This window comes from Bos mutus, chromosome 1 (assembly GCF_027580195.1).
Source record: "Bos mutus isolate GX-2022 chromosome 1, NWIPB_WYAK_1.1, whole genome shotgun sequence".
In the NCBI taxonomy this organism is placed as follows: Eukaryota; Metazoa; Chordata; class Mammalia; order Artiodactyla; family Bovidae; genus Bos; species Bos mutus.
In genome coordinates, this window is record NC_091617.1 from 66,379,970 (window position 1) to 66,404,880 (window position 24,911).

Here is a 24,911-nt window from a genome sequence, read left to right on the forward strand (position 1 = left end):
GCTGGGCTGGATTTGGCAACTGGAATACGGCATCACCCAGCACAGAGTCACCTAATATGAATGCAGTTCCTAGTGTGTGCCCTGCAGAACTAAAGGATGGGGTGGCGGTGGACAAGAGGACCAGCCCTGGCCCAGGACGAACTGCGCTGGGGGACCAGAGGGAGTGACATTTAAGGAACAAGAAACAGGAGTACTCAAAGGAAACACCTCTGAGGCCCCACAAAGTCCAGCACCGTGCCTAGAGTCAGGTATTGGGTCTAGGGTTGGAGAAAAATTTGGTGAATAGACAGGAAAACTCAAAGTTGTCAGAAAAAGGGAAGGGTTGAATTTCAGGGAGACCAGAAGGCCTGAGGAGGGAAAACAAAGATGACTCCACTCTCTGGGGCTGTCAATCTAGGATGACGGACCACCTCCCCTCTCCTGGGACTCAGGGAATTCCTGTCACTTCACGTCAACTGTCTGTGTCAACTCTAACCTCATTCATTCCTTCTGAAAGGAGGTGGGGTGGGAAGTCAGTTTCATTCAAGTACTTTACAGCTGAAGATCAGAACTGGTGCCAAGGAAGCCAAGTTTTTAAGAAACACGTCTTTACATCTCTCCACCCTCGTCCCATCACACCCAGTTTGTACCAATACAGACCAGCCTGGCTGGGCAACAGGGATTCCCCTGCTCTCCTTCCACTGTCTCTGCTCCCAGATCCAACCATGCCCCAGCAAAGCCCCTGAGAAGAAAGGGTTCATTAGGAGCTGCCACAGGGGGGTCCTCATATGACAAGGCCAGCCTCAGAATCCTGCTCCTCCGTCCTTCCCATCAGCAGCAGCCACCAGCATGCCAGGAGCCATCAGAAGTCTGAGGGTGTGCGTGTGTTTTGTAGGTTTAGGGACACTGCTAATTTACTTTAATCCACTTAAGCCTTCAAAGCCTCGGATCCGAGCTCCAACAAGACAGCACAGAGAAGACGGCTGGAAACTCTCCTCCCTGAGCGGGAGCCAGTCCACAGCTGGGAATCCCGCACATCTGAAAGGCCCCAGCCTCCCCACCTTGCTGCCCCAGCTCCTATCCATACTGCCTTCCCCACTCCCCAGACCCCATGCCTGCCTCAGTCTCATGGATTCATTTCTCCACTCTGGTTTCTATCTTGCCCTTCTAAGCTGGCTGTGTGGAATCTCACCGGACAGGCTGCCAGGGCACCTGAGTTTGGAGTACCTGCCCTCTGCCCCGGGAAGTGCGAAGAGCCCCGGATGGGAGTCAGGAGGCCAACACTGAGACCCAGGTCTGACAAATCCCTCTAACCGTCTACACCTCAGCCCGCCTTTTTGTAAACAGAGATGAGTCCTTGCCCTGCTGTGCTGCCAGGGTTATTGTGAAGAGGAAAAAGCAGATAGTTTATCAAGCTTAAGAACCTGGGGACTACTGAGACCACATCTGCTGATCCTCATGTGAGCTGCCACATAGGTGATGGATCCTAACACCCCTAGTGACCCCCAAATTGGCTAACAGGTCGAGGGAGAACATGCAAGATGCTCTGGTATTTGTGTTTTATTTTTAGATTATCATCAAATATATATCATTTTAGAAACTCTTATTGAGAACTTATGGACCCCTCAGAATATGTCCAGTGATTCACAAACCCCAGCTTGGGAAAGACTTTAACAGGACACTCTCACGAGCAGAAGGAAGCTTTCCAGAGATCTCCAGGCATTCCCTCATGTGTGAGTCACCCTCATTCTTCCCCAGGGAAACCAAGAAGCAGAGCTCATGCTGCCAGAAGAGCTACAGCTGAGATGACCCACCAACCCCTGGCCACCCCACCCTGGGCAGCCACAACCTCATTCTCTAGCAATGGAATTCTAGGGAAGGACCCCAGGGAAACATGGAGAAAGAGTTGAAGGAATTGTCTGCAGACAAAATCAGATCCTCCAGCCCACTGCTACCCATTCCTCTTACACCTACCCCCAGAGGAAGAGTCTTCGTACCCTACAGAAAATGACTTCCAACATCCAGAGAGACCCTGCAGAGGGCCCACCTAAGTCCTTCAGGACACAGTTACTGCAAGAAAGGACCCAGCGGGAAGTGGCTCTCACCTGCAAAGGCCACGATGGGGTGTTCCCTCAGGGAGCACAGCTGCTGCTCACCACTGGCTTCACCGGCGACATCCTGGGAGCTGGAGAGGTGCACTAGCAGCAGTGTGACAGCCAGGGGTCCTGGGAACACCATGGTGGGCCCCTCTGTGGTGCCGGCTCCGGAGGCAGGCTGGGCGGAGACCTGCAATGCAAACGCTCACTCACCACGCGCTCCCTCGGCAATGCCCACCTCTCCCGATTTCCTGTGTACTTGTCAGTGGCCCCGCAGGATCTGTTTGTTTGTTTAAATGAAATTTATATTTTATTTATGATACTTAAGAGTTTGCTCTGCTCCAGTAATATAAAGTTATAGATCATATCTTGAAAGCTAATTTCCCTCGTAATGGTATTCTGGACAAAACTGACAAATTATAGAGCTTTTTCTATTATGATCCCAAATGGTTTAAAATTTATTTTAATGATAAAGGTGGTATCTTAGGGATTTTAATAAATGGAGTTAGGACAAGTGGGTAGCCATTTGTAAAAAGATAAATTTAGATCCATAACTCTCACCAACTAGGGAAAATTCCACTGGATGAAAGATTTAAATGTTAAGGATAAAAGCAGAAAAATACTAGAAGAAAATGTGGGCAGAATTCTTTATAACCTTGGAGTGGAGAACCATGACTCAAAATCCAGAAGCTATTAAACAAAAGATTGACAAATTTAACTACATAAAAATCACGAACTTCTGCAAGCTCCTCCCCACCCCCTACAAAAAACAAACATCCAGCAAAATCAAAAGGCAAATGACAAACAAGGGAAAAGATTAGCAGTTTGTGGCAGACACAAGGGGCTAAGATCCCTAATATATAAAGAATTCCTGAGAATCCAGGGGAAAAAGACGACAATCCAGTAGAAAAATGGCAAAGAATATAAATTCAAATAGGGCTTAAAAATATGAATGACACTACTCTCATTCATAATAAGAGCAACTCAAATTAAAAGTTGAACTGAGGTAAGGCTGCTCATATATCAATTCTGCACACATTCAAGTGAGATGACAACTCTTGGGGAGGTAATGGGAAAGGGGTGCTCATAAGCTGCTGGCATGCACGCATGCAAAGCCACTTCAGTTGTCTCTGATTCTTTGCGGCCCTATGAACTGTAGCCCACCAGGCTCCTCTGTCCATGGGGATTCTCCAGGCAAGAATACTGGAGTGGGTTGCTGTGCCCTCCTCCAGGGGATCTTTATGACCCAGGGATGGAACGCATGCCTCTTGTGTCTCCTGCATTGGCAGGTGGGTTCTTTACCACTACCCCTTACAATGCTGGATGGTGTACAAAATGATACAACCCCATGGAAGCGGACCTAGCAACATCTGGCAAAACAACAGAGGCATGACCCCCTCTGACCTAATTCCCTGGAGTAAACCGGTGCTACCCGAAGTGTGGTCCACAAGCTGTGACCACTCTGAGGTAAGATAAATGAAGAATTTGGATAGTGTTTTTTAAAACCTTTATAGTAATTTGACAGGGTAATTTTTATGTCTATTGGATCTAATAACAAAATATGTGGACTTGTATTTTGCCTAGTTTTTTTTTTTCAATTCACTTCTTAAGAAATTCGCTTTGATTGAATTTTACGTAAGTATCCATCTGCTGCTGCTGCTAAGTCGCTTCAATCGTGTCTGACTCTGTGCGACCCCAGAGACGGCAGCCTACCAGGCTCCCCCGTCCCTGGGATTCTCCAGGCAAGAACACTGGAGTGGGTTGCCATTTCCTTCTCCAATGCATGAAAGTGAAAAGTGAAAAGTGAAAGTGAAGTCGCTCAGTCATGCCCGACTCCTAGCAACCCCATGGACTGCAGCCTACCAGGCTCCTCCATCCATGGGATTCTCCAGGCAAGAGTACTGGCGTGGGGTGCCGTTGCCTTCTCCAAGTATCCATCTGCAGCAGACTGCATATGGGAAAGTAAAACCTGCTCCTTCACCATAGTTAGTTAAGAAACAAGAATAGGTGACTGGTACACCTGCAAAGTGACTTATACACGAGATTATTCCTTGCGGCATTTTTTTTTTTTAATGACAAAAGACAAGTAACAACCAAATATCCAGCAAATGGAGACTGCTTAAAAAAGCCACGGTGTATCAGCTACAGAAAAGAATGGGGGGTTGGTCTTCAGATTTTGTTGTGGAGGAGTCTCCAGGTGTATTAAGTGAAAAAAACAAGGTGCATAACAGTGTAATATGCTGTTACATACTACATGCTACACTTTGTGTAAAAAAGAGGGTAGAAATAAGAATACATATTTATATTTGCTTATATTAGCATTACAATACAGTGGAAAAAATAAACCCAAACTAATTTTTTTTTAAAAAAGGACACTTAAAAGTAGCAAGATGGTGATCCAGGTGTCTCAATATATACTTTTTATATAATATTTTCACTATTGAATATTAAATGTGCTTAATAACATCTATTCAATTAAAAAAAAAAGCTGGCTTAAAGCTCAACATTCAAAGACTAAGATCATGTCATCTGGCCCCATTACTTCATAGCAGATAGATGGGGAAACAGTGACAGACTTTAGTTTTAGTTTCTTGGGCTCCAAAATCACTGCAGATGGTGACTGCAGCCATGAAATTAAAAGACAAAGAAGGAAAACTATGACCAACCTAGACAGCATATTAAAAAGCAGAGATATTACTTTGCCAACAAAGCTCCATCTAGTCAAAGCTATATGGTTTTTCCAGTATTTATGTATGGATGTGAGAGTTGAACCATAAAGAAAGCTGAGCACCAAAGAATTGATGCTTTTGAACTATGGTGTTGGAGAAGACTCTTGAGAGTCCCTTGGACTGCCAGGATATCCAACTGGTCTATCCCAAAGGAAATCAATCCTGAATATTCATTGGAAGGACTGATGCTGAAGCAGGCGCTCCAATACTTTGGCCACCTGATGTGAGGAGCTGACTCATTGGAAAAGACCCTGATGCCAGGAAAGACTAAGGGCAGGAGGAGAAGGGGACGACAGAGGATGAGATGGTTGGATGGCATCACTGACTCAATGGACATGAGTTTGAGTAAGCTCTGTGACTTGGTGATGGACAGGGAAGCCTGGTGTGCTGCAGTTCATGGGGTCGCAAAGAGTCAGACATGACTGAGTGAGTGAACTGAACTGATTCAATAAAAATTTTAAAAATTAGTGTTGGTTCCTTAAAACTTCTAATACACAGAGTTGCCCAACAGTTCCTCTGGAGCCTGACTCAGACGCTCTGTATCATGTCCCACCTCTCTCCTTCCCCAGTCCATGCAGTGTGTCATCAAGTCCTGTTGACTCCACACCCTTTACATGTCCCGAACTCACGAAGTAGCCTCCTTGGTGTCACTTTCATTATCTGTGAAGTGAAAGGTTGAACTAGATCAGGGATTCCCGGCTGGGATAGCAGCAAATTGGAATCACTTCCACTGGAGGTGGAGTCCTGGGACCAGTAGGTGAGTGATCCCTAAGGTGATTCTGACAAGTCTCCCCAAGGCTGAGAGGCCCCTGGGGTTCCTTGATGTTCAAGATTGTTTTTACTCCTAATCTCTCCTCTCTCTTCTCTCCTCACTGCCTCTACTTACCCCAGGTTTGGAAAACTACAGCAGGATGTCTCTTCCTGTTTCTCCTGTGTGTAAAATAAGATAAAACCTATCACTGCATTGATGCAAGGCTTCGAGGAAGCATCCCTGTGACCACACAGTCCGTGAACCTTTACCCTGCCCCATCCTGCACCTCACAGGTCATTAGCCCCCAGAGCACCTCTTTAATCTCAATCTCAGGCTCAACTGGCTGTTCCTTCCCAGGAGAGCCTGGCCATCTCTCTGAGCAGAAACCCTGTGGGAGGGAGATTTGGCCCAAACTTACTCCCTGGAGCTATTTTTCATACAGCTGTTCACAGAACTTATTCCTCAGTGCTAAGCTGGGTCCTTCCTGCTGCAAAGGGTTTGGCACTGCTCTCCTGTCCCAGGTGCCAGCATCTCCTTTCCTTGACACGGATTCCTGGGCTCAAGAGACTGAGGGATCAAAAGGCAGGGCCAACTCTCTAGAGCCAGTCAACCTGAGTTCAAATTCCAGCCTTCTCCTTACCAACTGTGCAACTCTGAGAAAGAATACTTAACCTCTCCCTGCCTTAGTTTCCACAAATTGGGAGTGAGAGTAACAACATCAACTCCCTCAGCATCTGTAAAAGTTAAGAGAGTTACAAGTGGCTGCACCTGTGGGTTCTGCATCTCACCAATATGGATTGAAAATACTCTGGAAAAAAATTCCAAAAAGTTCCAAAAAGCAAAATTTGAATTTGATGTGCCCCCAGCAACTGTTTACATAGCATTTAAATTGTATTTACAACTATTTACATGTCATTTACATAATATTAGTAATCTAGAGATGATTTAAAGTGTATGGGAGGATATGCATAGGTTATAAGCAAATACTGTACACCATTTTCTATTAGGCAGTTGAGCATCTGAGGGTTTTGGTATGGGGAGAGTGGTCTGGAACCAGTCCCCCATGGATGCTGGAGTGTACTACCTCTTAAAGGCATAGAACACTGCCTGGCAGACAGTGAGCATTAATTACAGCTATTCTGGTGCCCTGAGGGAAGAGGAGCAGGGAGGCCTGGGAAATTCCCTCATGTCCTTGGGCTGGAGGCCTTTCTGTTTTCTTCTCTACTCTTTTTCCTTCTCCTTGCTGTGGGCCTGGACTGTATGAGGGGCGTCCTTCCCTCTGGTCAATATGGGGCACAGGCAGAAGATGGGGAGGGAGAGGCAGGGGTGGACAGGAAGCAACAGAGTGGGCTGCTGCATCCCTCCACGGAAGGTCAGAGCTCCTTTCCTACAGCATCTCTGCCTCCAGGTTTCAACATCACTCCCTCCTTCCTCCCTTCAGGCCTAGGGATGTACCACACCCCTGGTTATCAGCCCCAGGGTACCGCACAGTGAGCCTTCCCATATGGTTCCCCAAGCCCTTCCCACCCCTCTGTAAACAGTTCCTTTATTAAACTGCCCTCGCATTTCCCAATTTGTGTGTGCCATCTGTTTCCTGTGGGGACCCTGGTTGATATTAACACCTAATTGGCGATGTTCAATACATATGCAAATATCATCCTTTTGGACTTTAGCTGGGCCTTTTCTTCTATCAGCTCCTCAGGACATCCAAGGCAGTATGACAACTGCTCTCCCCCCATTATTCCCAACCCTCCCCTTGTCCGATGGTTCTTTCCAAGGCTTCTGTGCCACCCCGAGTCCCCAAGCCTAGCCCTCTGTGTGGCCAGATTCTGGGTTCCTCCAGCCTGAATTAGGCGGACATCCTGGGGCTTCCCAAGTAGTGTTAGTGGAAAAGAACCTGCCTGCCAATGCAGGAGACATAAGAGACTCAGGTTCCATCCCTGGGTTGGGAAGAGGAAATAGCAACCCATTCCAGTATTCTTGCCTGGAGAATCCCAAGGACAGAGGAGCCTAGCAGGCTATAGTCTATAGGGTCGCAAAGCGTCGGACATGGCTGAGGTGACTTAGCACACACACATGCCCGCACCTGGGCCCCTTCCTCTCCCCTGGACCCCAGGCCTACAAGTACCTAATTTCTGCAGCAGAAGTTCCGCTCACATTATGGTTTTCATGTAAATATGTCCTCCAAGTCCCTCCTGAATCAATAATTGCTTGGTGGACATCACTGTGCCCACCTGGGCCCCAGTGCAGCACGCCTGCTGTGTGAGGAGCAGGGAAGGGCACACAGCACAGGACTGAGGGTGGGAGGGACAGGGACTGAGGACAGGACCCGGATTCCAGGTCTTCTCTGCTCAGGTGAGGTAGGAGGGAAAAGGGAGAGCGAGCTGGAACAGCTTTCAGACATGGGAGCAGCACACAGACCAGAGCTGCCCAGAGACAGGCAGCCTCAACACTCATTAGGGAGGAGACGGGAAGAGTCTTTGTTGAGGTGAGTGTTTCAGTCCTGAGGATGCGCGGTGGTGGAGATGCTGACTTCAGGAATCCCACAAGGGCCGTGCCCAGCCTATTTGTCCATCACCTTCAGGGACCTCCTCTGCCCTTGGCAAGAAAGCCAGGAGACCTTAAGAGGGGTTCAGAAGAGGGACAGAAGGAGCCCAGAGGCAGGGAATGGTGCTGTAGGGGCACACAGCCTGGGCTCCATGAACCAAGGCCCGAGGACATCAGCAGGGCAGGGGTTGCCATAGTGAAAAAGGCTGCCATAGTGAAACAGGAGAAGGTGGTCAACCTCTGGGTCACAGAGGGTTACAGGGTCTGACTTCCTGAGCTCTTTCTAGATACTTGGGGTGGGGCTTGACTTCCCAACTCCCAAGAAGTCCCCATCTTTGGAAATGATCTCTCCATCCACATATCAAAGGGATAGGCCCCCAGCAGGCTCACACGTACCCTATCCCCACCCCATCACAGCTGCCTGCACCAAGGGAAGACCAATCAGATGCTCTCCCCAGCCATTTGGGTATACACTCCCTACCCCAAGCCCAGAGTCAGGGCGGTCACTGCAGAGGAATTTGGAACACTAATGGCCCCATGGAATGCCATCTCCCACCTGTCCTGTGGGCTGAGAGGAGCAGAGATGATCTGAAGTCAGAGACCAGTGACAGAAGAGAGCAGAGACTCCCTGGGACACTGCCAGCCTTTCAGTTCCCAGTTCTAGCCCTTTTCTGAGTGAGGTCTGTGTTCTACTTCCACGAGCCACCCCCTCCCAGATCCTTGTAATCAAACTCCCTGTTTTTGCCTGGAGTCATGTCAGATCAGGTGTCACCTACTCAGTATTGTCTCCTCAGTGTCCATTCTCACCCTCCTTCTTCCTAAAGGAGCCTGTGCATCAGCAAGGGTGGGGTGGGGGCAGTGTGCCCTGCTCAGGTCCTGCCTGGTCTTCCAGACTGAGTGGTCCAGTGAGACACTGTGAAAAGTCTCATGGGGCCTGCAGGGAAGTGGCTGAGGAGGCTCCCTTCCTGCCTGACCTGTAGGTATGGGCAGCCTTGCAGCTTTAGGTGACCTCTAGCCACATGGTAAGGATCATGGTGCAGAAAGACAGATGGAATCTGGGCTGCTGATGACAGAATGAGCCCTGCTGTGCCTACCTTCAGGCTTCTTTCCCATGTTTGATCATCACACTTTGGGGTCTATCTCTTGTCTGTAAAATGGGGAGAGTAATCCCTCCCTCATAGAGTCGCTGCAAACATTTAAGGAGCTATTTTATCTAATAGGCTTAGATCAGCACCTGCCACAAACTAGGAGATGTATAGGTGCTCAGTTGTGTCCGACTCTTTGCAACCCCATGGACTGTAGGCCACCAGGATCCTCTGTCCATGGGATTCCATGGGTTGCCATCTCCTCCTCCAGGGAGGTGCTGTATAAAAGTTGGCCATTGTTATTATTATTTTTGAATAATTCACTCCTAATTTATTTAAGCCCTTGTTTTTCAGGTCTCAGGTATCATTAACCAAGCACCATTCCTATTCCACACAATTGGATTTCTCATGCCTACAACCCACATGCCTAAGACAATCAGGAATTTCTCTTTCTAATATGTTTAGGTGGTCTGGATTTCTCCACTGGCAGTGTGTAGTGGAGGCCATGCCACCTTCCTGAGGCTTGCAGAGTTCCACAGAAAGCCCAGAGCTTGGGAGGCTGCCAGACCTGGGTGCAAACCTTAGTTCTGTCACCTGTAAAATAAGGGTAATATGTCCTTGGATAGAATGCTTGTCACCACGCTCCCAGAACTAAGTCTGGCACAGAGCAGGCCTTCTATGAAATACATTTGTATAAATGTTTCACGTACATAAAACACTCACCTAGTCACCTAAGTGTCTTCCCAGGCTCTCCCTGCATTCGTTTATACATACTTCATTGGGCATCTGCTGAATGCCTATTACATGCAGTTTCCTATACAGATAAAGGAAGTGAGGGAGGTGGAACACCCACAGGACGAAGACTTGGTCCCTGCTTTCGTGGAGCTTACACTTCACTAGGGGAGAGGAGACAGTCTCCCGAGGAACAAGCAGTCAGGAGGCAGAGACAGTGACCCGGGCCTGCGGTCTGGATGCTACGGGGGACAGAAAGCCTGTGCTTCTCCCTGTCTCCAAGCGCTTGTCACTGGCTCTGGGTGGGGTGCTCTAGAAGAGGGGGTTGGAGAGCAGCACCAGCAGACTCCTGCTATTTGGGGGACCCTCAGTGACGAGGAAAGCATGTTCCCAAAGCCTTGGCCAAACATTCTACTGTTTCCTTTCCTGCTGCTGCCCCAGTTCCCTGTGGTCCTCACTATGGGGTCACTGTAATGGTGCTTGGAAGCATGTGAATGCATGTTTGTGGGTGTGTGTGTGAGAGAGAGACAGAGAAAGAGAACGCACACCCACGTGGGCTGCCCCTTGAGGACGCCTCGCCTTCATGGGACTTCTCCAGAGCTCATTTTCCCAGCTCAGATAGTGGGAGGAGGATTAGCTGCAACCGTGGGAGGGGATGAAATTGCTGACTGAGAATGAAGGAAAGAGAAAAAAGGGCAGAGGGCCAGGCCCAAGGTCCAGGAAGGACCGCAGTCCTACAGGGACCTTTGCTCCTCTCTGGGGAGAAGGATGAGGGACACAGGGGTGGAGAGTGTGTGTGTGAGCTGACCCCCTACAGAACCCACACTGACCTCCCAGCACACTCCGTGCACAACCATGCCTTTCCTGCTTGCAAGGCCCACTGTCCAGACCTGCCTCTGGCAGGAGAAGCTAAAAAGTCACACCAAGGACCATCGAGTCATCCATCATTCCATTCCGTAGAAGGATAAACAGGGGGGTGTCCCAGCTCCCCTGCTGCTTATGGTCCCACAAAAGAGAAGGAAATATGAAGAGGAGATGAGCAGGAAGCAGAGTCCAAGGTGCCCTGGGAAAGGGAAGTGAGAGGATGCCGGGGGATGGAGGTCTAGACCCTCCCGTAAAAGGTGGAACTCAAATAGGGCCTTCAGGAAAGAAGAGGAGCTCTCCCAGCCATCGGGGAGAAGAGCATTCCAGAACGTTGAACTGGTAAGGGCACAGGCAGAGACACGGCCGTGGTCCATCCTCACATCATCTAGCGAGGCTGGAGAAGTGGGCAGCAAGAGACGAGTCTGGAAAGGAAGACCGAGGCCAAATGAGGGAGACTTCAGCACGAACCTGTAGCGTCAGGAGGTTTCTTCCGCTGAAAGGGAAGATGTGTCGATAGTTTGGAGCAGAGGAAGGATGTGGTTGAATCTGTGCTTTGGAAAGGTAGGTGGCAGGGGCAGCGGGAGGGATGGGTTAGAGCAGGCCACCTGTCTGAGAACTGGAAATGGGTACCTCGTCCTCTGAGAGAGGCCAGCCCATGCTCAGAGCGTGGCTAGGTCTCAGCCCCACTAGCACTTGCCCAACTGCAGGGGCACAGCCCTGGAGAGAAGCCAGGAGGGGCTGGAGGAGCGAGGGGGAGGGGCGTGGGTCACAGAGCTGAGCAGGCAGCAGTGGTGTGTGTGTTTGGTCACTTCAGTTGTGTCCACTTCTTTGTGACCCCATGGACTATAGCCTGCCAGGCTCCTCTGTCCATGGGATTCTCCAGGCAAGAATACTTCAGTGGGTTGTCATTTCCTCCAAGGCAGCAGTGGAGACCATTCAAATTAATGCTGCAAGTTGGTTGTACCCAGAGTGGCCGGGGTGTCTTTTGATTGCTATAAAAGGTATAATCAGAAAGGAAGAGACCCTGAAAGATGATGACTTGAATAAACATGGCTGCAGCCTGTTGAGAATGTGCCAAGCACTGTGCTAAACTCCTCCCTCCAAGACCTCATGGCAGTTTGGCAAGAAAGTTGCTCGATGCCCACGGATAACTATGCTCAGCTGATGAGAGGAAACAGACATGAGCAAAACTGAGGCACGCACACCACCACTTGATAACAGAGTGATCTGAACCCAGGACTGTCTGCTGCTGCAGCCCACCTCTGGGTCACTCCACACACCACCCTCCCTCGAGGAGAACTGGCCCAGCCCTCCTGGTATCTGCTGAGCCCTGGCTCTGTGAGCTCTCTAAGCAAACTTCAGAGTTTCATTTGATTTCCTGAGTTGGCTTCCAGACCAAGGAGAGCGCTTTCTGGTTATAAATTATTGAGCTGACTTCCTGCCACAAATCAGTCTCCTGTGAGTCTGGCTGTGGAGGCCAGTTTTTCCAGGTCCTGAGTGACTCTGGAGAAAGGCATTCCAGAGGTTGGATGGTCAGGGCAGAGCCCCACCCCTAGGGCTCTGACAGTAGCCTGGCAGTGCTGGGTCCAGCCTTGACTGGATGGCCAGGGGCCAGGCTGGATGGGATAAACTGAGAGACTCCCTTCTGTCCCCACCACTGCTCAGCCCTTGAGCCCTCGGGGACTCTTGGGGAAGGGGGCTCGGCTGGTTCTCCTTCCTCAGGTTCCTCCCTCCTTGCCTGCATTCAAAGTCTCCACTTGGCTGCTTGCCTGGGAAAGGAGGAGAAAAAGAGAAGAAAAAGAAAAGAAGAGGAAATAGGGGGAACCAAGAGCAGGAAAGAACACCATCTGCCTGTGGTTTGGTGTAGAAGGGAAGGCATGGGGGCCGCTCCCCCCCTCCCACCCAGGATCACAAATGCTATCTTCCCACCCACCCATCACTCACCACTTGGGGGGCAAAGCTTAGCCAAGCTCAGCACAATGATAAAATTGAGATGCAGATTCCTTCCCATTGCTCTGAATAGAGCAGATTGGATACGGATTTCCCCCTTTTCTTCCCATTTAGACCATCTGGGCGGCTGGGGCCCCAGAGAAGAGTGGGACCAGGTGGGGGAGGGGCAGAGGTTTCCTAGCACTTTTCAGCTCTGAAACCTCAGGGTGAGGGTAACGGATGCCACCCCCACCGTATCCCCTTCCCTGGGGCAAGTTTGTTCTCTGTCTTTGTATTCTGCTCTCCGGCCTGGGCGGGGCCCGCTGGAGTCGCCTCTCCTCTGTCCTAGCAAACTCCAAGTGGTGCATTTGTCATCAGAGTCTACCGTCCTTCCTGCAGGCCCACCCACACCCCCCAACTGCAAATAAACCTATGGGGAGGATGGAAGGGAAAATGCGATCATAGAAAGTTGATAGGAAGGGCTATTAAAGATAGCTTTAAGCCTGAGGAAAGTGAAGCTTGGGGAAGAGTATCCAGCTTAAGGTTGGGGAGGGAGCTGGTGGGAAAACCAAGACTAGATAATAACAAGAGCAGCAACAACAAAGACCATGTTATTTTGTATCAGGATGTGTTCTACGCTCTTTGTATAATGCCATTTAATCCACACAATAACCCTACAAAGTAGGTACGATTATCATGCCTATTAGCCCATTTCATAGATGGGCAAACTGAGGCACAGACCTGCTAAGTAACTCGTATAAGGCCAAACTGGTAGAAGTCAGACCCAAATCCAGGTGGTGGGGCTCCAGAGCCTGCCCCTCGCACGGTCTCAGCACACCACCCAGGAAAATGGCATTATTTGACAGACCCCTGGGAGTGGAGACATGAGTGGACATGACTGAGTGACTGAACTGAACTGATCTTGTAACATAAATTTATTTCCTGTTTCATAGCTAAATAATTTTCCATTATGTAGCTCTAACTCACTTTCTTTACTCATCAATCAGTTGATGGACATTTGGGTTGATTGGGAAGATCTCCTGGAGAAGGAAATGGCAACCCACTCCAGTATTCTTGCCTGGACAATCCCATGGATGGAGGAGCCTGGTGGGCTGCAGTCCATGGGGTCGCAAAGAGTTGGACACGACTGAGCGACTTCACTTTCACTTTGGGAGTGGAGCTCAGGCTGCTCCAGTAAGCATTTGCAGATGGGGAAACTTAAAAAACAGCCCGCAGCCATTCTGTATTTATAATCACAAAATCTAGACTTGTTCCTCTGAACAGAGTATATCAACACAAAGTTAGAACTGGAAATAAGAATAGAAAGGGAATATTTACATCGCTTGGCAAAAGAAGCAAGTGTGAACCTCGTGAGGAGACGGCATGTGGCTGGACCAAACACGGGAGGAGAGAACCTGGCGCTCAGGGAGACGCCATGAATTAGATCCAGGACCCTGCCTCATGGTTGCAGCGCAGCTTAAGTGAAATAAGGTGAGTAGCATGTTTGGTTCATACCTTGTCGGAAAAGTAATATGAATGGTGGTGGTGGTGGTGGTCACCCTGAGGTGGTAAGGTCATGAGGAGGGGTTTTTTCCTGTCTTTCAGACAGTCTGTAATATTTAATTGTTTTCACATGGAGAAGAAAATAAAGGAGACTTGCCTACTTTAATTGCTGGAATTAAATGCTAAGGATGTTGCCAAACACAAATCAAGCTTATCTATTCATTAGAGCAGCCTCCTTTTTCTCCTCCCCGTGGGCAAGCTCTTTCCATGGAAATATTTTGCTATCAGATATTCAGTTGCTGTATAAAACGAAAACTGCATTTGAAAACATGCCTAAGCTCAAAAACAGCCCACGAATCCAGCTAAAGGCCTGGGTTTCCTTGGGGTTTCAATGACAGATCCACTGCTCAACATAAATCTTCGTGGGGAGGGTCCCTTTCGCCCCAGAGCATGGTTCTGAGCATCTGGAGAGGCAGTTCTATAACCTAGAGAACCCCGACAGAGACGCACGGTGCTGCTGACGGTTACACAACAGCGTGAATGTTCCTAATGCCGCGGACTACAAAATGGTTAAATGGGGTTGATAAGAGTGTACAATAGTGCAGCTGCTATGGAAGACAGTATGGTGGTGCCTCAAAAAAATACAAATAGAATTACCATGTGATCCAGTAATTTCACTTCTGGGTGCAGGCATACTTCATTGTATTGAGCTTTGCTTTATTGTGCTTCAAAGATTTTTCTTTTTTCTTTTTTTACAAATTGAAGGTTTGTGGCGAGCCTTCCTTGAATAACTCTATCAGTGTCATTTTCCAACAGCATTTGTTCACTTCATGTCTCTCTGTCATATTTTGGTAATTCTTGGAATATTTCAAACTTTTTCATTATTATTATATTTGTTACGATGATCTGTGATCAGTGATCTTTGATGTTACTATTGTTTTGGCATTTTTTAGTAATATTTTTAATTAAGGCATGTACAGTTTCCTAGACATAATGCTATTGCACACTTATTAGACTACAGTATAGTGTGAATATAACCCTAATACGCACTGGAAAACCAAAACATTCCTGTGACTTGCTTTATAGTAATCTTTGCTTTATCGCTGTAATCTGGAACTGAACCCATAACATCTCCAAGCTATGCCTTCACGTGCGCGTGTGCTAAGTCACTTTAGTCATGTCCAACTCTTTGTGACCCCATGGACTGTAGTCTGCTAAGCTCCTCTGTCCATGGAACTCTCCAGGCAAGAATACTGGAGTGGGTTGCCATGCCCTCCTCCAGGGGATCTTCCCGACCCAGGGATGGAGCCCAGGTCTCCTGCATTGGCAGGCAGGTTCTTTACCACTAGCGCCACCTGGGAAGCCCATGCCTGTATATATCCCCCCAAAATGAAAGCAGGGACTCAAAAAGATATTTGTATACCCATACACATCACAGCACTATTCAAAATAGCCCAAAGGGGAAGCAACCCAAGTGTCTATCAAAAGATGAATGAGTTTTTTTTTAAATGTGGTATATAATGGAATATTATTCAGCCTTTTATAAGGAAGGAACTTTTACACATATACAACATGACGAACCTTGAAGACATATGCTGAATGAAATAAGCCAGACACAAAAGGACTTATATTGTATGATTCCACTCATATGAAGAATAGTCTAATTTACAGAGACAGAAAGTAGAATGGTGGTTACCAGGGGCTGGGGAGAGGGGAGAATGGCGAGCTGCTATTTACTGGGCACAAAGCTTCAGTTTGCAAGACAAAAAGAGTTCTGTAGATGGGTGAAGGTGATGGTTGTGTTACCGAAAGGTATGTGTGGGCTGTCTGGCTGCTTACTTACTGCTCAAAAGCCAGCAAACAGGCTAGGTTGGTGGAAAGGAAAGTCTGCTTTACTTCAGATGCCAGCAACTGGGGCAGAGGGAGGGTGGTGGATGTCTGTCCAAAGGCCGATTCCCCCACTGACAAGCAGGGGATGAGAGCTTTTACAGACAGAAGTGTGTGTCGGGGGTGGGGGGGAGCTGTTTACATGCAGAAACAGCACAGCAATCTTTAACAGTCATCTTCAAATGGGCAGTGATCTGACCAGCATCATCTTGATTGTTTCAGATGAAGTTAATCTTCAGTTCCAGGGTCCATTTGTTTCCATTGTTTTGCGGTCAATTCTCACAATTGTGGCAGCTCGTGTCCTGAGTACAGTCTGGTCATCATGTAGTTCACTTCTCCACTGGTGTTTTGGTATCTATAACTCAGAGGATATGGCTCAGAATATTATCTATAGCCCTTGAGAAAGAGCTAAAGGTTCTTGACTATGCTAATGACTATATTATTATTATTATTACTATTATTAGTCTCCTTTGACTGTTTTCCTTTGTTTCCACATTTCTCACTGCTCTGATTAAACTCACTCTTTGACTAAAGTTTTCCAGAGGCAAAAGGCAGGCAGAGGACATGGTGCGTGGGCAAGGACTATACGGTCCTGCTCCATTTCAACTGGACAACAATGTGAATGTTTGTAATACCAGTTAACGGTACACAAGAATGCTTAAGATGGTAAATTTTACACTGTGTGTACACTACCAAATTTTTTTGAAAATAGTTTCTAAAATCCTCAGGATTGAGGAGGACCAAGAGACCCCAGCGGCTGTGCTGCTGACCCCCCAGAGGATCAGGTCTTCTCCCACTCTCCCCGCAGTGTGATGCCCACTGCCAGACCCTCACACCCACCAAGGCATACTTGCCCCTGATCAGTGAGTGAAGTGAGCCCCCTACTGTCCATGCGCACCCTGGTACCGGGCTGGGGCATCAGACTGCCCAGGCTGAGCTGAAACCACTAGGGGCAATTTCCGGTGAGTCCTTGGATATACAGGGAATGAGGCTGTCTTTTGAGACAGGTTAGGTGTGAGGACAGACGTCTGGGTGGACTGTGTGCTGGCCACTGTCTTCGTTTCCTGCTGCTGCTATAAGCAATGACCTGGTGGCTTCAAACAACACACATTCATTCTCTCCAGTCTGCAGGTTGGAAGTCTGACATGGGTCCCCCTGAGCTGAAATCAAGGGGTGGGCAGAGCCATATTCCTTCCTGGAGGCTCTTGGGGAGGATCTGCTTCCTTGCTTTTTCCAGCTTCTAGAGGCAGCCCACATTCCATCATCAGAGCCAGGAGCCCTGCCTCTCTATAGCCCTTCTTTGGTAGTTACATGGCCATCTTCAGTTTCAGTTCAGTCGCTCAGTCGTGTACGACTCTGCAACCCCATGGACTGCAGGACGCCAGGCCTCCTATCCATCACCAACCCCTGGCGTTTACTCAAACTCATGTCCATTGAGTCAGTGATGCCATCCAACCATCTCATCCTCTGTCAGCCCCTTCTCCTCCCATCTTCAATCTTTCCCAGCATCAGGGTCTTTTCCAATGAGTCAGTCCTTCGCATCAGGTGGCCAAAGTATTGGAGCTTCAGCCTCAGCATTAGTCCTTCCAATGAATATTCAGAACTGATTTCCTTTAGGATGGACTGGTTGGATCTCCTTGCACTCCAAGGGACTCTCAAGAGTCTTCTCCAATACCCCAGTTAAAAAGCATCAATTCTCTGGCGCTCAGCTTTCTTTATAGTCCAACTCTCACATCCATATATGACTACTGGAAAAATCATAGCCTTGACTAGCCAGAACTTTGTTGGCGAAATAATGTCTCTGCTTTTTAATATGCTGTCTAGGTTGGTCATAACTTTTTTTTCAAGGAGTAAGTGTGTTTTAATTTCATGACTGCAGTCACCATCTGCAGTGATTTTGGAGCCCCCCAAAATAAAGTTTCTCACTGTTTCCCCATCTACTTGCCATGAAGTGATGGGACCAAATGCCATGATGTTAGTTTTCTGAATGTCAAGCTTTAAGCCAACTTTTCCACTTTCCTTTTATACATTCATCATGAGGCTCTTTAGGTCTTCTTTGCTTTCTGCCATAAGGGTGCTGTCATCTGAATATCCGAGGTTATTGATATTTCTCAGGGCAATCTTGATTCCAGCTTGTGCTTCATCCAGCCCAGCCTTTCTCATGATGTACTTTTCATATAAGTTAAATAAGCACGGTGACAATATACAGCCTTGACGTACTCCTTTCCCAATTTGGAACCAGTCTGTTGTTCCATGTCCAGTTCTAACTGTTGCTTCTTGACTTGCATACAGATTTCTCAGGAGGCAGGTCAGGTGGTCTGGTATTCCCATCTCTTGAAGAATTTTCCACAGTTTATTGTGATCCACACAGCCAAAGGCTTTAACATAGTCAATAAAGCAGAAATAGATGTTTTTCTGGAACTCTTTTGGTTTTCCGATGATCCAGCGAATATTGGCAATTTGATCTCTGGTTCCTCTGCCTTTTCTAAAACCAGCTTGAACATCTGGAAGTTCATGGTTCATGTACTGTTGAAGCCTGGCTTGGAGAATTTTGAGCATTACCTTACTAGCGTGTGAGATGAGTGCAACTGTGCGGTAGTTTGAGCACTCTATGGCATTGTCTTTCTTTGGGATTGGAATGAAAACTGACCTTTTCCAGCCCTGTGGCCACTGCTGAGTTTTCCAAATTTGCTGGCATATTGAGTGCAGCACTTTCACAGCATCATCTTTTAGGATTTGAAATAGCTCAACTAAAATTCCATCACCTCCACTAGCTTTGTTTGTAATGATGCTTCCTAAGGCCCACTTGACTTTACATTCCAGGATGTCTGGCTCTAGGTGAGTGATCATACCATCGTGGCTATCTGGGTCATGAAGATCTTTTTTTGTGCAGTTCTTCTGTGTATTCTTGCCACCTCTTTTTAATATCTCCTGCTTCTGTTAGGTTCATACCATTTCTGTCCTTTATTGAGCCCATCTTTGCATGAAATGTTCCCTTGGTATCTCTAATTTTCTTGAAGAGATCACTAGTCTTTCCCGTTCTATTGTTTTCCTCATTTTCTTTGCACTGATCACTGAGGAAGGCTTTCTTATCTCTCCTTGCTATTCTTTGGAACTCTGGATTCAAATGGGTATATCTTTCCTTTTCTCCTTTGTTTTTCGCTTCTCTTCTTTTCTCAGCTATTTGTAAGGCCTCCTCAGACAGCCATTTTGCTTTTCAGCATTTCTTTTTCTTGTGGATGGTCTTGATACCTATCTCCTGTACAATATCACGAAACTCCATCCATAGTTCATCAGGCACTCTATCAGATCTAATACCTTGAATCTATTTTTCACTTCCACTGTATAATCGTAAGGGATTTGATTTAGGTCATACCTACATGGCTTAGTGGTTTTCCCTTTCTTCAATTTAAGTCTGAATTTGGCAATAAGGAATTCATGATATGAGCCATGATTTGAGTCAGCTCCCGGTCTTGTTTTTGCCAACTGTATAGAGCTTCTTCATCTTTGGCTGCAAATAATATAATCAATTTGATTTTGGTATTGACCATCTGGTGATGTCCACATATAGAGTCTTCTCTTGTGTTGTTGGAAGAGGGTATTTGCTATGACCAGTGCGTTCTCTTGGCAAAACTCTGTTATCCTTTGCCCTGCTTCATTCTGTACTCCAAGGCCAAATTTGCCTGTTACTCCAGGCTTCTTGACTTCCTACTTTTGCATTCCAGTCCCCTTTAATGAAAAGGACATCTTTTTTGGGTGTTAATTCTAGAAGGTCTTGTAGATCTTCATAGAACTGTTCAACTTCAGCTTCTTCAGCATTACTGGTCAGGGCATAGATTTGGATTACCGTGATATTGAATGGTTTGCCTTGGAAATGAACAGAAATCATTCTGTTGTTCTTGAGACTGCATCCAAGTACTGCATTTTGGACTCTCTTGTTGACTATGATGGCTACTCCATTTCTTCTAAGGGGTTCTTAGTGTAGATATAATGGTCATCTGAGTTAAATTCACCCATTCCAGTCCATTTTAGTTCACTGATTCCTAGAATGTCGACATTCACTCTTGCCATCTCCTGTTTGACCACTTCCAATTTGCTTTGATTCATGGACCTAACATTCCAGGTTCCTATGCAATATTGCTCTTCACAGCATCAGACTTTGCTTCTATCACCAGTCACATCCACAACTGGATGTTGCTTTCGCTTTGGCTCCATCTCTTCATTCTTTTTGGATTTATATCTCCACTCATCTCCAGTAGCATATTGGGCACCTACCGACCTGGGGAGTTCATCTTTCAGCTTCATATCTTTTTGCCTTTTCATACTGTTCATGGGGTTCTCAAGGCAAGAATACTGAAGTGGTTTGCCATTCTCCTCTCCAGTGGACCACGTTTTGTCAGAGCTTTCCACCATGAGCCGTCCGTCTTGGGTGGCCCTACATGGCATGGCTCATAGTTTCATTGACAAGGCTATGGTCCATGTGATCAGATTGGTTAGTTTTCTGTGACTGTGGTTTTCATTCTCTCTGCCCTCTGATATAGAAGGATAAGAGGCTTAAGGAAGCTTCCTGATGGGAGAGACTGACTGAGGCAGAAACTGGGTCTTGTTCTGATGGGCGGGGCCATGCTCAGTAAATCTTTAATCCAATTTCCTGTTGATGGGTGAAGCTGTGTTCCCTCCTTGCTATTTGAATGTGAATGTGAAGTTGCTCAGTCCTGTCTGACCAACTCTTTGCGACCCCATGGACTATATCCTACCAGGCTCCTCCATCCATGGGATTTTCCAGACTGGAGTAGGTTGCCATTTCCTTATCTGGGGCCAAACTACGGTGGAGGTAATGAAGATAGTGAAGATAATGGTGACCTCCTTCAAAAGATCCCATGCATGTACTGCTACACTCACTTCCCCCAACTCTGCAGCAGGCCACCACCAACCCATGCCTCTGCTGGAGATTCCTGGACACTCCCGGGCAAGTCTGGGTCAGTCTCTTGTGGGGTCACTGCTCCTTTCTCCTGGGTCCTGATGCACACAAGGTTCTGTTTGTGCCCTCCAAGAGTCTATTTCCCAGTCCTGTGTAAGTTCTGGCAGCTCTATGGTGGGGTTAATGGTGGCCTCCTCCAAGAGGGCTTATGCCATACCCAAGTGTGCTGCACCCAGAGCCCCTGCCCCTGTGGCAGTCCACTGCTGACCCGTACCTCCACAGGAGATGCTCAAACACAGTTCTGCCTCAGTCCCTGTGGGGTCCCTGGTGCCTGGTGCGCACAACGTTTGTTTGGCCCTCTATCTGTGGCCTTTATCCTCAAAGCCTCACAACCCACACAGGCTCCTGACTGGCTTCCAGTCTGTGACCCTGCATGTTGAACAACAAGGACAGGCAGCTCTGAGCCCTCATTCCCCCTTGAGACCCCACACACCTGCCCAGTTTTCTCTTCTGTCCAACTTTCCCAGGTCTTACCTGGGAAAGCTCTTCTGCTTTTAAGGGACTTTGTGATGACAATGGGCCCACGTGGACAGTCCAGGATGTGCTCCCCCTCGAGGCCCTTCACTGAACCACGTCTGCAAGGCTCGTTTGCTGCATAAGGTGACACCTCCACTTATGCTGCCTACCACACCCACGCTATGTGCTCACTCAACATGCCGCAAACACCGCTGGCATGAGACTCTTCTGTGCCTGAATTTCTAAAGAAGGAAGAGCGGGAACAGGTAAAGGATCACCACCAAGTCACAGCCACAGTCTTGGCGAGGAAGAAAGAGGCTACTGGGGAGGGGACAGTCAGGGAGCTCAGAGGTGGAACCAGTGGAGAGAGAGGAGCAGAGATGGGAGATGACTCATGCAAAGAAGGGGAGCAGTGTGTTTCCGGGGGCGGGGGTTGGGAGAAGGCAATCACAGATGCAAAGGGGAGACTGCGGGAAAGATCTTACAGGTGAACCACATTTCGGACAAAGAAATTCATGAGCACTGGCACAAAAATTTTACCAAAGAGGGATGATTATTCACTGCCCCAAAGGATTTTCCAAAGCGTTCTTCAAGTAATGAGTTCCACTGTGTTCTTAAAATAGGATTTACACCCAATTTTTCAGTCACACATAAAAGGATGCTTGTAAATCTATGGAAATGAAGTGAGACCAGTAACATCTGCCGCCTTCAGTGCTGGTGGTGTCAGAGGGAGTGGGAAGGAACCACGGCCTGGCAGGGTGGGGGTTGGTGGCTGGGAAGGAACCGACTTCCAGCAGGGGGCCGGGCTCGGCCTCTGGCCTCCATGTAGGCCTCAGGCAGGCTTCCTGCGTTTCAGTTCAGTCGCTCAGTCATGTCCCACTCTTTGTGACCCCATGAACTGCAGCACGCCAGGCCTCCCTGTCCATCACCAACTCCTGGAGCTTGCTCAAACTCATGTCCGAGTCGGTGATGCCATTCAACCATCTCATCCTCTGTCGTCCACGTCTCCTCTCGCTTTCAATATTTCCCAGCATCAGGGTCTTTTCCAATGAGTCAGTTTTTCGCATCATGCGGTCAAAGTATTGGAGTTTCAGCTTTAGCATCAGTCCTTCCAATGAATATTCAGGACTCATTTCCTTTAGGATGGACTGGTTGGATCCATCCAGGAGATCCAACCAGTCCTGCATTTCACATGTGCACAACCCAAGGGCAGAGAGGGGAGGGGACGGAAGCAATAGGTCAAGTTCTTGGACTCCAAGACCCAGTTCCTCCTGCCTCTCCTCAGATTTTCCATGACAGCAGACCTGTGAGTCTGTGTCAGCAGCAGAAGTTGCCTTGCTCCTACCTGCACACAGCCTGCTTACACATTCCCGGGACAATACCGAAATGTCCAATTAGGGACAGTGCCGTTCATCCTAAAGTTATTATTAAAGTTGTAATAATAGAGAGAAGACTCCAAATGCCCTCAAAGGGACATGATGTCAGTGGCTGATTTCCCACCTCTTTGAGGAATTAGTGAACATAGCAGCACCAGTAGGAACAAGGGCTTTGGCCATTTCCCTCCCTCCCTTGCCCGCAGAGCCTGCAGGAAACACCTTGGACTGCAGAGCCTGATAATGTAGATGACAAGTGCCGTGAAAACCTTGGCCCCCGTACCCACTTCTCTGTCATTACCCCGTCCAGGTTCTTTGTAACCTTTCCCTTGGACTGAACTCTCATTTCTCGTTCTTTTCCCCAGATCTGTAGTTCTCCAAGTTTCTCCTGTCAATCCCCTCTTCTTTCACTCGGACAGATCTGGGTGGTCTCTGCTTCTTCCTCTCCAGGATTTCCAGCTCCATCAGCTCCCCAGGTCGCTAGACCACAAGGCCATCTCTGTCTCAGTGATATCCAGACATTTCTTCCACAACCTGCCCCAAATGAAGCTGTCACCCCTGTCCATTAACCTGCTCTTCCCACGTGGGATCCCTCCCACCAGGTATCGTGACTCACATCTCAGCATTCCCAGATTCCTTCTCCCTCAATCCCCACATCCAACCCATCATCAAGCCGCGGCACTCGTACTTCAGCAGTGGATCCCAAACCCAGGGCTGGCGAGCCACACACGAGACAAGAGCACAGGGAGCCGGCAGGGGGGTGGAGGATGCACCCCCATCTGGACAGGACAGCTGTGACTCAGCTCGCCTCTTCTCCAGACTGTTGCCGTCCCAGGATGGGGGCCCACATCTACCCGTTTCTAAAGTCTATACTTCTGTATTTATGGGAAGCTCCTTTGTTTTTAGGCAATTATTATTTGCATTTTTGGAAATCCTATGCACGCCAAACAAAACACATCTATGACCTCAAGGCTCCTCCCCCTCAGACTCTCCCCAACTCTTCCTTCTCTCTGTCCCCAATGCCCATATACCAGTATGTCCTTGCTCCCTCCTAGTCAGGAGAACCACCTTCTCAGGGTCTTCCTGGGCCATTTTCTCCATCTTTCCTCTGCTGATCTCAGGCCCCACTGAACCAATGTCGGGCCTTTCAGCTTTAGAGTCAGGCCCTCTGGTGGTGAGGAGAATGTTCTATGTGCTTAGTCACTCAGCTGTGTTTGACTCTTTGCGACACCATAGACTGTAGCTCACCAGGCACCTCTGTCCATGGGGATTCTCCAGGCAAGAACGCTGGAGTGGGTTGCCACGCCCTCCTCCGGGGATCTTCCCAACCCAGGGATCAAACCCATGTCTCCCGCATTGCAGGTGGATTCTTTACCATTTGAGCCACGAGGCGAATGGCTTGGGTGAAAGAGACAGAGAAGAGAAGGCTGATGCCACTTAGGGTGACAGAGCCATTAATTAACAAAGTTAAACATCTGGTGTTTAATTAACACCTTCCCTCCTCTTTCATCCTCCCTCTCATCTTTCCCCAGAGGGGCTCCCTGATGGGTGAAACTGAAGCAGAAACCAGGCGGGCAGAGGTGGGAAAGCGGGAAATGGGATGGGAGGTCCCGGCTGGAGGCAGGCCAGGGGAGGGGACTCCAGGGGAGGGGAGGGGAGGGTAGTGAAAGTCCCCTTATGCTGAAGAGGATGGGCTGGGAAGAAGCAGGCTTGTGTTTCAGCAGGAGGCACTCAGATTCATTTGAAAGTTTCTTGAGCAGAAGCTTGGTGCCTAGGATGGCATGAGGAAGTCCATGGCTCTCCTGCAGCCACACTGCTGGTTGCCTCCTTGACAGTCACTTGCTCATCCTCCTCAGCAACAAACCCCATGATACACAAAGTGGCATCATTCCCAGTCCCAGGTGAGATGCTTCCCAAGCTCTCCTGCAGTTAGGGGTGGCCTGTGTGCTGAGTTCTGACCAATGCGAACTAAGCTGGCAACTAGATTCTGGAAAGTGTT

The 24,911-nt window shown here is 48.3% G+C and overlaps 1 protein-coding gene across 3 annotated transcripts in view; it reads right to left on the minus strand.

Moving 5' to 3' along the window:
* Positions 1-24,911, minus strand: part of SEMA5B (semaphorin 5B) — a 124,302-nt gene that overhangs the window by 36,697 nt on the left and 62,694 nt on the right. For 2 of the 3 annotated variants that reach the window (XM_070370175.1, XM_070370192.1), the window contains exons 1-2: positions 5,358-5,461; positions 2,085-2,265 (exon numbers count right to left, since the gene is read on the minus strand). In XM_070370175.1, coding sequence (XP_070226276.1) covers positions 2,085-2,265; positions 5,358-5,390 — 214 coding nt within the window. In that variant the 5' untranslated portion in view covers positions 5,391-5,461. Of the gene's footprint in view, positions 1-2,084; positions 2,266-5,357; positions 5,462-24,911 lie in introns of those variants that run through there. The other variant, XM_070370185.1, reaches the window with a different exon arrangement.